The sequence below is a fragment of the Zonotrichia leucophrys genome, chromosome 2, assembly GCF_028769735.1.
Source record: "Zonotrichia leucophrys gambelii isolate GWCS_2022_RI chromosome 2, RI_Zleu_2.0, whole genome shotgun sequence".
Classification (NCBI taxonomy): domain Eukaryota; kingdom Metazoa; phylum Chordata; class Aves; order Passeriformes; family Passerellidae; genus Zonotrichia; species Zonotrichia leucophrys.
The window spans coordinates 26,247,228-26,257,883 of record NC_088171.1 but is presented as its reverse complement, the minus strand read 5'-3'; the positions used below and the strand labels follow the sequence as shown (position 1 = coordinate 26,257,883).

Sequence of the window (10,656 nt, the reverse complement as noted above, 5' to 3'; positions counted from 1 at the left end):
GAGCATCGCCCCGGGGCTGCAGGAGCACACGTCCGTGGGGCCGAGCGGTCACAAGCCAGCCTTGAGGGGCTCCAGAGCTGGCGAGAGAGTCGGGGGCTCTCCAGCCGCGGGCATCGTGCCGCAGGCAGGCTGTGTTTCGCGAAATCCCGGGGTAGGTGGGTGCCCCTAGGCCGGATGGTGCCCCTGGCAGCTGCCCCACACCCCCACGCAGGGCATTATGCCGGGAGTCTCCCGCTGGCTCCGGGCCGTGCCGGGGTCTTGGAAATGCAGGAAATGATGTAACTAAAATTCAAGGTACTTGGGGGTAATGGGGTTTGCTGTGTTTAGCGCGGAGGTCCCGGACGTTTTCCCGGGAAAGAAGGACGGTCCGAGGGACGCAGCCCGGCCAGACGCTAATGGTCATTGTCACCAGATCAGAAATAGAGCTGGAGCCAGGAGCGCCCGGTGCGGTGTTCCCAAGCCATCGGCGTAGCCAAGGGGGACCGGACGGCAAATCCGAGCGGCGTGGCTGCAGCCTCCCCCGGGGCGCTGCGGGCGGAGTGCGGGGGCACCGGGCTGCGGGCTGGCCGAGCCCCCTCGCCGGCTACAGGAGTAGGGGGAGCCGGAAACCTCCCAATCGCGGCGCTCCGACTCGGAGATTGCTGTTGGTAATCACTTTAAAAAGAGGTTGAATGGGACTTTTTTTCCTCCTTTTTTCCCCCCTCTCTCTCTCTCTCTTTTTTTTTTTTTTTTTTTTTTTTTTAAGCCGAAGCTTTGTTGTGCTAAACTAGTTGGACGAGTTAGGGTGTCGCTGCTCCCGATTGCTCTGGCCAATGGAACCCGATCCACCCTGCTGTGCGTAAGAGCGCAATTAAGGATTTAACCAAGCCTATGCTGCGCCCCAGCCAGCAGTCTGCCGGAGACAGACACCGCGCCGCAGCCTCCTCCCCCAGACATGTCTGCTTAGAGCCGAGCAGCCCCGCCGCCAGCCCCTGCCCGCCGCCGGCCCCGAGCTATGACAGGAGTATTTGACAGAAGGGTCCCCAACATCAGATCCGGCGACTTCCAAGCTCCTTTCCAGACGGCTGCAGCCATGCACCACCCGTCCCAGGAATCTCCCACTTTACCAGAGTCCTCCGCCACGGATTCCGACTACTACAGCCCGGCGGGGGGAGCCCCGCACGGCTACTGCTCGCCTACCTCGGCTTCCTACGGCAAAGCGCTCAACCCGTACCAGTACCAGTACCACGGCATGAACGGGTCTGCCGGGAACTATCCTGCCAAAGCCTATGCAGACTACAGCTACGCCAGCCCCTACCACCAGTACAGCGGCGCTTACAACCGCGTCCAGAGCTCCGCCAGCCAGCCAGGTGAGGGCCGGGGACCCGGGGTGTGCGGGACCATCCCGCGGCTTTGGGGAGGCTGGGGGAGCGCTCCCCGGAGGATCCCTGACCCGCGGAGCGCGGGGATGCGGCTTTCCCTGAGCCAGAAGGGAAACTGAAAATAAATAAATAAATGGGGGGGGGGGAAAGAGAATTGGGAATGGAAAAAAAAGTGGAGAACTGGTTTACTCGTCTACTTTTTTTGACCAGCTCGCATGAGCTAAACTACAAATTGTAGAACTAGCGCTTTAGCGCTTCTGTCAGCTGCCCCCGGGCCCCCACGGCTGCCTCCCTCCTCCTTCCCCCCGCAGGAAGAGGGAGAAAATAGCCGAGCCTTGTTGCGTGTCTCAAACTCAGGTTCGCGGTGTTGAAGAAAGTTTCCTTCCCTCTGTGCTGGAGGGGCGGGGGAGGAGACTGGGAGGGGGAGACCAGCAGTGGCGGGGCTGCGAAGCCGGGAGCGTTTTTCGCCAGAAAGCGTCGCGGTTTTAGTGCTTTACTTCTTTGTAACTTGCTGTAGGGGAACAAAAAAAAAAAAAAAAAGAAAGAAAGAAAGAAAAAGAAAAAAAAAAAAAAAAAAAGAAGAAGGGGTCAGGGAGGAAAAAAAAATAAACAAGTCCGTGGTAAAGCCAAGCGGCTGGGGCTTGGCTGGGACGAGTGCGGTCGCGGCGGCGCTTGGGGACACGCCGGCGGCGGCAGGGGCTGGCGCGGCAGTGCGGAGGAAGCGGTCGGTGCTTGGGTCCGACCTCGCTCCGGACAGAGCTGTTCCCAGCAGGGCCCCCCATCCTCGCACCGCCGCGCATGCCCTGCGCTCCCGCCCGCGCCGCGCTGCGCGCCCGGCAGGATGCCCGGGGCGGGCGTGGGAGGCGGAGGAGGAGGAGGAGGGCCGGGGGTGGCCGAGGCCGGTGTGGAGGGAGCGGGTTCCCCCCGTCTCACCGCGGGGAGGCTGCGCGGGGCCGCGCCCGGCTGCCGGAGCCCCGGGGGGAGCCGCAGGGGCCCGTCGGGCCGGCGCCGCTGCCCAGCCCGGCCCGGCCCGGCCCGGCCCGCGGGCGGGATGCCGCCCCGGCGGCGCGGAGCGCAGCCTGTCCCGAACTTAACAAGTGTGCGTCTCTCTCCCGCTCTTGCGCCCGTGCAGAGAAGGAGGTGGCGGAACCCGAGGTGCGGATGGTGAACGGCAAACCAAAGAAAGTGCGCAAACCCCGGACTATTTATTCCAGCTTTCAGCTGGCAGCGTTGCAGAGGAGGTTTCAGAAGACCCAGTACCTCGCCCTGCCCGAGAGGGCCGAGCTGGCAGCCTCCCTGGGACTCACGCAAACACAGGTACCGCGAGCGGCTCGGCCCGGCCCGGCTCGGCCCGGCTGGTCCAGAGCCCGGGCTCACCCCGGCGCGGCGGGAAGGGCCGGATCGGGCCCCGGAGGGCGGGAGGGCGGCGGGGCGCCGCAGCCGCGGAGCACCGGCTTGCCAGGCGGGCATTAATGGTGTCGCTTTCCCTCCCCACTCCCCCTTTCCTCCCTTCTCTTCTCCTCCCGCCCTGCTCCCAGGTGAAAATCTGGTTTCAGAATAAAAGATCCAAGATCAAGAAGATCATGAAAAACGGGGAGATGCCTCCGGAGCACAGCCCCAGCTCCAGCGACCCCATGGCCTGCAACTCTCCACAGTCACCTGCGGTTTGGGAACCTCAGGGCTCGTCCCGCTCCCTCAGCCACCATGCCCACGCACACGCTCACCCTCCAAACTCCAACCCGTCCCCTGCATCCAGCTACCTGGAGAGCTCCACTTCCTGGTACCCCGCTGCCAACTCCATCAACTCTCATCTCCAACCCCACGGCTCCCTACAGCACCCGTTAGCGCTGGCCTCTGGGACGATTTATTAGAGCCTGACCATTTTTTTTTTTTTTTTGTTGCTCCTTGGACTCCTGTGTTTTACTGTTAAGGAATAATAACGAAAGGAATGCATATGGGGAATTTTTAAAAGGGAAAAGAAACAAACAAAAAGATTAAAATGTGTAAAGCTTGTGCATGTAACTTATTGCATTTCAAAGGAAACCCTTTTTTATACAATACGGACGTTTTTTGGCTCAGCTGTGGACACTATCATTGGTGCCTTGAAATCTATGACCTCAACTTTTCCAGAGACTTTTTTCAATGTTATTTTAACCCTGTAAATAATTGTAGATAGAGGAATTAAACTGTATATTCTGAATAAAATAAAATTATTTCGACCAAGAGAAATGTTTCCAAATTACCCCTTCTTCTATTAATAAGAGGGAAAAAAAATATAATACTGATGTGCTTTCAGAAAGAAAGTGAGGAAAGAGGCCGGGAGCTGGGAGTTCGTGTTCTGCTCCAGTGCCTTGCGGTGCCCCCGCAGTCCGGCGGGATCTGGCCCCTGCAGGTACCCGCGGCGCTCTCTCCCCGCTGGGAAAGGGGCTCTGGCAAGACCGCGTCCATCCCATGCACAGCGCTGTAGGCTGGAGGGAAAGCTGCCCATCCTGATGCGAGAAAGCGAATCTCTCGCCTTAAGCCGCCCTGAATCCTTTCCTGAGAGCAATTAGCGTCGAGAGCTGCACACTCCACAGCCCATCAGTCGCCCGTGTGCGCTCGGCTAATTATACAAATTACGTTTCCGTCAAAGGGAGCCACTAAATATGAGAAAAGAATAAAATGAGGGCCCCGCTCCCCTCGCTCCTGCTAAAAGCCTGCGGCGGCTTCGACTGAAGGAGGAACGTTTCAGAGGTACTTTTATTGTCTTTGTTTTATTTCTACACGATTTAGGGAAAAACCCGTGCGTCAAAGGGCTGCCCAGTGCTGGGGCACGGCGTGGCCGGTGTGCTGCGCGGACCCCTCGCACGGAGCACGGGCTCTCTCTCTCTCTCCCAGCCGGAATCCCGGCCCGGGGCCCCGCGGCCATGCAGTTCCCACGGGGACCCCCATCCCGGGGGCAGCGGTAACTCACGGCCGTGCGGGTACGGCGGCAGCAGTGAACGTGCCAAAGGCGCCGCTGGAAGGATCCCCGAGATGAAAGATGCCCCTCTGGCAGCTGAGGCTGGCGGGGAGAGCGCTGGAACGGGGGGAGGCGAGGCCTGAAAAGGCACGCTCCTGCCCTGGGGCGCCCTTACCTATCTCCACTCTTCCTCCCCGCTGCCCTCCCCCTCCTTTTTTCTCCTTCCTCTCCTGCCTGCCATGTTTTGTGCGTGTGAGTGTGGTTTGTGCAGTTTTCTCCCCAAAGAAAGAAGCCCGGTTTGCTGTTGTGTAGCAGGTTTGGGGGCTGGTAAATGTCTTGCAGTACAATGGAGCAGTTTGTTCGGTTGCGCTCCCTGCACGCCGGGGAGGCTGCGGGGGTGCCGCGGGCGCTGCTGCCCACCCCTGCGGCCGCCGCTCCCCATCTCTTCCGCCCTTCTGGGGACCGTCTCCTGCTCTTTTAACTCGCAAGGTTTCAGGGACTTCCCGCGACTCTGGGGCTGACGAAGAGCTCGGCTTCATCTCTTCTGCTCACTTCCATCCTGTGCAAAAATTTTTTTTTTAAAACTTGACCCTTTCATTTTCTTCCGCTCTTTTCCTCATTTCCCTCTAGACAAGCATTCAACCTGCAGTGAGAAATTCTCCCCTCCCGGAGGTCACTTCCCTTTGCAGAAAGGTTTGGACACAGGAGGTGGAAGTCAATTTCCCAGGTGGGTCCACCCACCCCTTTCTCTGAGGAGCTGTCGGGGGCTGTTGGGTTACGGTAACCTGCCGGGGCCGGGACGGCCCGGACGGACAGCGCAGGAACAGCTCCGGGAAGGCGGAGTGCCGGCAAGCAGCATACCGGGCAGAGATGGGAATTCACACCGCGGCCGCTGGACCAGGCATCGCTCTCCTCTCCAAGCCAGCCGAGTCAGCTCGGCTTGGTTTCCATGCCAGTCCCCCACCCTGCTTAATTTCTCCTCCTCCCAGAGCGGGTTGGTGTTGGGCAGGTCGGGAAAAGCCTGGCATCCCTTCCCTGGAGAGGATAAGAAAGAAATGCCCTCGCCGGGGCTCCCAGTCTCATGGCCCCGACCTCGATGAACGCTGAGCGCCGCCCGCCCCTCCGGAGAGCCCCGGGCCGAGGGGACGGATGCTCCTGTCCCCTCTGTCCCCGCACACAGGCAGGCACACCCCGGCGCCTCTCCTCGCCTGGGCGCACCCCCTGGGCTCCGGCGGCGGCCGCAGGGAGCCCGGCTTGGCCAGGCCTCCCCCCTGCTTCCCCGGGAAAGGATGGCATGAACTGTCCTTTGTCTGATGCCGGGTTTGGGCTCGGCGGATTGCTGGCTCGGGGCTTTCCCCGCCCCTCCCCCTCTTCCCCTCCCTTCTGTTTTCCTGGCGGCCACTTCCATGTGGAGCCGGGGCAGTTCGGGGAGCAGAGAGGAGCCACATTCCTGTGGGTGCCGAGCGGCTCCAGGGCTGAGCCACAGGGCCTGACACACACACACACACACACAGGCGCGCAGACACACAGACACACACGCACAGGGCAGTCTGCAGCCCCCGCTTCCCCAAATCGAGAGCTCCTGACACCGCCTGCCCCCCGTGGGGCTCTCCCGCAGCACATCCACATATCCACCCCCGGCCGCGCCAGCCCCCGGCCGGGACGCACCCCTACATCGCCCCCAGCCAGACACACGCAGTGCCCGCCCCCCCTCGCACGGCGGCGGGGGCAGCGCCTTCCCGCATCCGCCCGAGCCCCCGCTCCTGCCCGGGCATCTCCCGCTCCGCCCGCGGGCACGGCCTCCATCCTGCCGGGCACTGCCGTCTCGCCGCCGAGCGCCTCGGTTCCCCTCCCGCGCCTTCCCGGGGAAAGGAAAAACACCCCTTCCGACCTGTCACGGCGGCAGGGCAGCCCGCTTGTCGCGTTCCTGTCGCCCCCTTACTCCCCTGGGTGTCCCCCGGGCATTCGCTGCCCCGCGGCCGCGCTGCCTGCGCGGGCCTCCGCGCTCTGCCCGCTCCACCGCCGGCAGCGCTGTGTCCCCAGAGTGCATCCCACATGTGGCATCAATTAAAGATTTCTGCCACGCAATTTTGCGACTGACAGACTTTAGGTGTTTCGGTTGTGGATTAAGGAAAGGAGATCTATTGCTTCAGGAAAATCGGGGCGGGGGGAGTGGGGTGTGGGAACCCCCTCTTCTTGCTTTCAGTCATTTAAGCGATTGCTTGCAGTAACTCAATAACCTGTTTTATAGGTCAGATAAGAGCTGTGAAAATAGGAAACGCGAAGTTTACATTAAGCCCCTCTTTCTCTTTTTTTAGGGAGAATCTGTGTTGCATCAGTTAAATAGTTCTCTTTGTTCCGTGGTGTGTCTATTTACATGCGATTCAGGGAGGATGATAAACAATAGTTTATCTGCCTGGAATATAGACCTGATAAATCCCGCCATGCACGCACGCCCCGGCTGTCTGTGAGAGCACCTTCCACTGACACGACCCTCAAAGCCGCGGGTAAAACTCGCGACTCCCTCACCTCCTTCATCCCCTTCAGGTGAGGGCCCAGAGTGCCGGCCCCGGCCAGAACCGGCGACAGATCGGGCATTTGGCGAGGAAGAGCTTGGGGGTGGTTTCTGGCTCCTCTCCCGCTGCCGCCTGCCCCTCGGCAGTCCCGGAGAGGCTGTGTCAGCCTCAGCCTGGGTTTTGCAGGATGGCTCCGGCAGCCTCTCCGGGCCGGATGCTGACCCGGCTTCGTGCTCTGCAGCGGCATCATCTGCCTGGCTGCGGAGCTGGCCCTCCATTCCAGGAGAGCTTCACGCTCTCATCGATACGCGCCGTACAACGCGTTTTGTAGGGTTTTCGCCTCGCTCTGTCCACTGAGCTTTCTTTTATTCTCCTGTTTTTTACTAACGCGCAGGGAGAAAAGGGCGCGGGGCTGGAGTGCGGGCTGCCAGGAGTGGCTGCGGTCGGGAGAGGCCAGCAAGGGCCGGGGACGCAGCCCTCCTGCCCATGGGGCCGGCCCCGGGCGCTGCTTCTTCTCATCTGGACCCTGCGGAGACCAAGCGGGGACCAACCGGTCCGGTGGCAACGGCGCTTTGATGATCTAGGTCATTAAAAAATGAAGCGAGTTTGTGTATTTCGTGTCCAGGGTTAATAAAAGTTAATCAGGAGTCGAAAGCCAAGCTAGCCCGGTGAGTTAACCTCGCTAGCTGCAGGTAGTCCTGTTAGCCAGGCTCTTTTGATTAATTAATTACAATTGAGTCAGTTCTGTGATAATTTCCCTAAGGACCCCTGAGGACCGGTCCAGCGGGGGCGCGGGGGCGCATAGGGCTCCGCGTCCCGCCGCGGAGAGTGCCCGGCGCCGCATCCCGCACCCCGCGCCCTCCTCCGCCCGGTGCCGGAGGTCCCGAGGCCGCTTGCCCGAAAGTGACGTTCAGAGGAGGCACAAGACAATGGCGAGCTCTCTTTTGGGGATGGGTGGGGAGCTCGGGGATGCTCCGGGTGCCGGGGAGAGCCGAGCCGAGAGGCGGACTGATGCGAGGCGGGAGCCGAAGCTGCAGTCCCTGACTGCACATCAGGCTCGCAGTCGTTGAGATTTGGACACGTAACGCTGCAGACCACTGATTTGCTATTTTCTTAATTCCCGCTCTTCTCATTCCCTATGAATCAAACAGTCTTTTGTCCTTCAGAGTTTGATTTGATCGCTACTGTTCACATTTCACTTTTGTATTTTTCCCTCCCTATACCATTACTCATTGAGTGCCCCGTGAAATTACAATCGTACATTTTCAACTCAGCAACCCATTTGCAGTGCAAAAATAGGGTCTAAATAATGGCTGAATTAGCCCTACTGGACAGTTTCAGATGTAACACTCTGTAATAATTATATTGCAGGCTGGATTAGGATGCTATTATCATAATCTGGACGTTTACAATTATCTGTAATTTGCAAAGATGCGCCAGGTCTTGATTACAGCAGGTTTTTTTTATCAAGCTAACCATCACTAAACAGTGACAGTAATAACAGCTAATTTTGCTGGCAATATAAGAGGTGCTGGGGTGTGCAAACAATTTCACACCTGGATGTGCTCACTCAACCAAGAATATAGAGAAAGAGCTTCTGCCCTGAGACTCAGAAAAATATTCTCCACTGCTTCTGTTCAGTACAGATTTCTAGACCCCGATCCTTGCTTAGCAGATTTTCAGAGGGGTAAGTTTTGGGGCTCGCTCGGGTTTGGGGCTGGTTTGTGGCTGCTCCGCGCCTCGCCCGTCGAGGCACGCTCCGTCTGTTCTCCCTCCCCACACCGGCGGTCATTCCCGCGCAGGTGGTTTCCCTCGCCGGCCGGACCCCCACGGATAAGCGCCCCCTTTGCCCCGATGCTGCCGGGGATGCGGCGGGAGCCCCGACGGGACGGGCTGCCGGAGGGGCGGCGCGGGACTCGGCGGAGGAACCGTGCGAACCCCGGGCCAGCCCGGTCCGCCCGTGCCCGCGGAGGGGTGGCATAAGCGCCTTTCCGCGGCTCCGGGGCGGCGGCAGCGCCCTTCCACAGCTCCCGGGGCGGCGACAGCGCCTTTCCGCGGCTCCCGGGGTTCTGGCAGCGCCTTTCCGCGGCTCCCGGGGCGGCGGAGCCCGGCGGCGGCGGGCGGGCGGTGTCGGGGCCGGTGCAGGCAGCCGGCGGCGGCAGGTTTGGCGCTGCCGTGGGAGCTGCCGGGCTCCATCCATAGATGACGCTGTTTCACGAGAGTCTCCCGGGGCGGCCGCCGCGCGAGTGGGAGCCGCCGCTGCCATTCACTCCCACCCCGCTCCCGGGCAGGCCTACCTTTCCCACCTTCTCCCACGCCACTAAGCTAATGGGGCTTTTATTATTGTTGTTAGCGTTTATTTGCTCGCTCGCTCGCTCGCTTGTTGTCTGGGCTTTTTCTGAGCCTGTTTGAGGAATCGCTGGCGGGGGAGGAGGGCACGGCGCAGCCAGAGGCTTTCCGCGTAGGCACCCACGCGCGGCGTGTGGGGGAGGACGAGACCCCTCGAGGGGCAGCGAACCTCCCGCTCCCCGCCCGCAGCGCCAGGACGGGCGGGCGGACGGACGGACGGACTGCCCGCAGCCACCCCGCGGGGCGCACGCAGCGAAAGGGTTAAAGAGCCTGCGGGGGCCGTGCGGGCCGGGCCGGGCTGGGCCGAACCGGGCCGGGCTTCCCGGGGCATCCTTGGCCCTTGTGCGAGGCTAGGGGAGCCCGCACAGGGGCCGGCGTGGGGGAGAGGGGGGGTAAAGCGGGGTTTTCTGAAAGATGCACACAATGCTGTTGGTTTAAATGTATGGTAGCTTTCTCTCCAGTGTCATTTGAATAATTCAGTGAGCCCCACTACCAGCTGTACTTCTGAAGCCTCTTCCATTCTTTTCAGCATTATAATTTTGGTTAATTTTCAATTTTAGGCCCTACGTCTCTGCAATTTGTGTATGAATAACAGAATAATTTTCCTCTTTTGTTTCGCCTTTCCTGTTCCTGAATCTAAATAAAGATGGCTTTTTAGTATTAAAAGTGGAAGAAAATTACAGGTAATTATCTTTGACGGTAAAAACGCTGTAATCAGCGGGCTACATGAAAAATTACTCTAATTATGGCTGCATTTAAGAGAATGGAAAAAAACCTTCTTGTGGATAAAAACCTTAAATTGTCCCCAATGTCTGCTTCAAATTGGATGGCACTGCAGCTGGAGGCTTTGTTCAGAATTGATCCTGGGGAGCTCTGAACCCAAAGTTTCACAGTGGGAAGGGGAAAAAAAGAAAAGAAAACATTTTTCCTAATGTAACAATACGAATGGTAGAAAATGACAAGACTGATCGGTTTTAAAGCACTCTGAAGACTGACTGAGCGTGGAAGTTGCTCAAAAAAAAAAAAACCAAACCAAAAAACACCCCCCAAAAAACTGGTATATTGGTAAGTAGTCTTTGCTTTGTGTCTAATTATAGTGACTGTCCTTTTGCACGACTGTATGTAGCTGTCATTATATGGAGCACTCTGAGGATCTCTATTGACTTCTGATAAATGGCTCAGTGGTTTCAAGGTTCATAATTTGAAGGATGCCCAGGTCTCTAGCCATTAATTCTCGCAGTATGGGGCACCCAGCTTGGATGAGGAAAAGGCTTTTCATTGTCAGTTGTTGCTGTGCTTTCCACAAGCCGGTGCGGCTGAAGCTGGCTGGACAGCGTGTTGTGTGCCTGGGCACCTCTCAGGGCTTTGCAAAACATTCCTCAGCTTGCATTGTCTGCTCTTTGAAACAAAGGAGGGCGCCTCCTTTCTTAATAATTTGGAGTCTCCAACCTTTGGGAAGAAAGACAGGGCTCTGAGCTTTGCCTCGGCG

General features: G+C 58.9%; 1 protein-coding gene and 1 long non-coding RNA gene across 3 annotated transcripts in view; both read left to right on the top strand.

Moving 5' to 3' along the window:
• Positions 1-792: 792 nt before the first annotated feature.
• DLX5 (distal-less homeobox 5) lies at positions 793-3,647 on the top strand. Its single transcript, XM_064704352.1, has 3 exons — positions 793-1,349; positions 2,494-2,678; positions 2,900-3,647. The coding sequence occupies exons 1-3, from the start codon at positions 995-997 to the stop codon at positions 3,230-3,232; spliced, it is 873 nt and encodes a 290-aa protein (XP_064560422.1). The 5' UTR covers positions 793-994; the 3' UTR covers positions 3,233-3,647.
• Positions 3,648-8,366: 4,719 nt separating this feature from the next.
• The window catches only part of LOC135443754 (uncharacterized), a 76,978-nt gene continuing 74,688 nt past the window's right edge, over positions 8,367-10,656 (top strand). The window contains exon 1 of one of the 2 annotated variants that reach the window (XR_010439103.1): positions 8,367-8,505. This is a non-coding gene — a long non-coding RNA (uncharacterized LOC135443754). Of the gene's footprint in view, positions 8,506-9,966; positions 10,233-10,656 lie in introns of those variants that run through there. The other variant, XR_010439104.1, reaches the window with a different exon arrangement.

What these genes read in the sequence shown, in the direction of transcription:
- DLX5 (XM_064704352.1), top strand. Translation starts at nt 995, where the DNA reads ATGACAGGAGTATTTGACAGAAGGGTCCCCAACATCAGATCCGGCGAC. An exon ending in GAGCTCCGCCAGCCAGCCAG is followed by an intron (nt 1,350 to 2,493) that starts GTGAGGGCCGGG and finishes GCGCCCGTGCAG; the next exon opens with AGAAGGAGGTGGCGGAACCC. An exon ending in TGGGACTCACGCAAACACAG is followed by an intron (nt 2,679 to 2,899) that starts GTACCGCGAGCG and finishes CCCTGCTCCCAG; the next exon opens with GTGAAAATCTGGTTTCAGAA.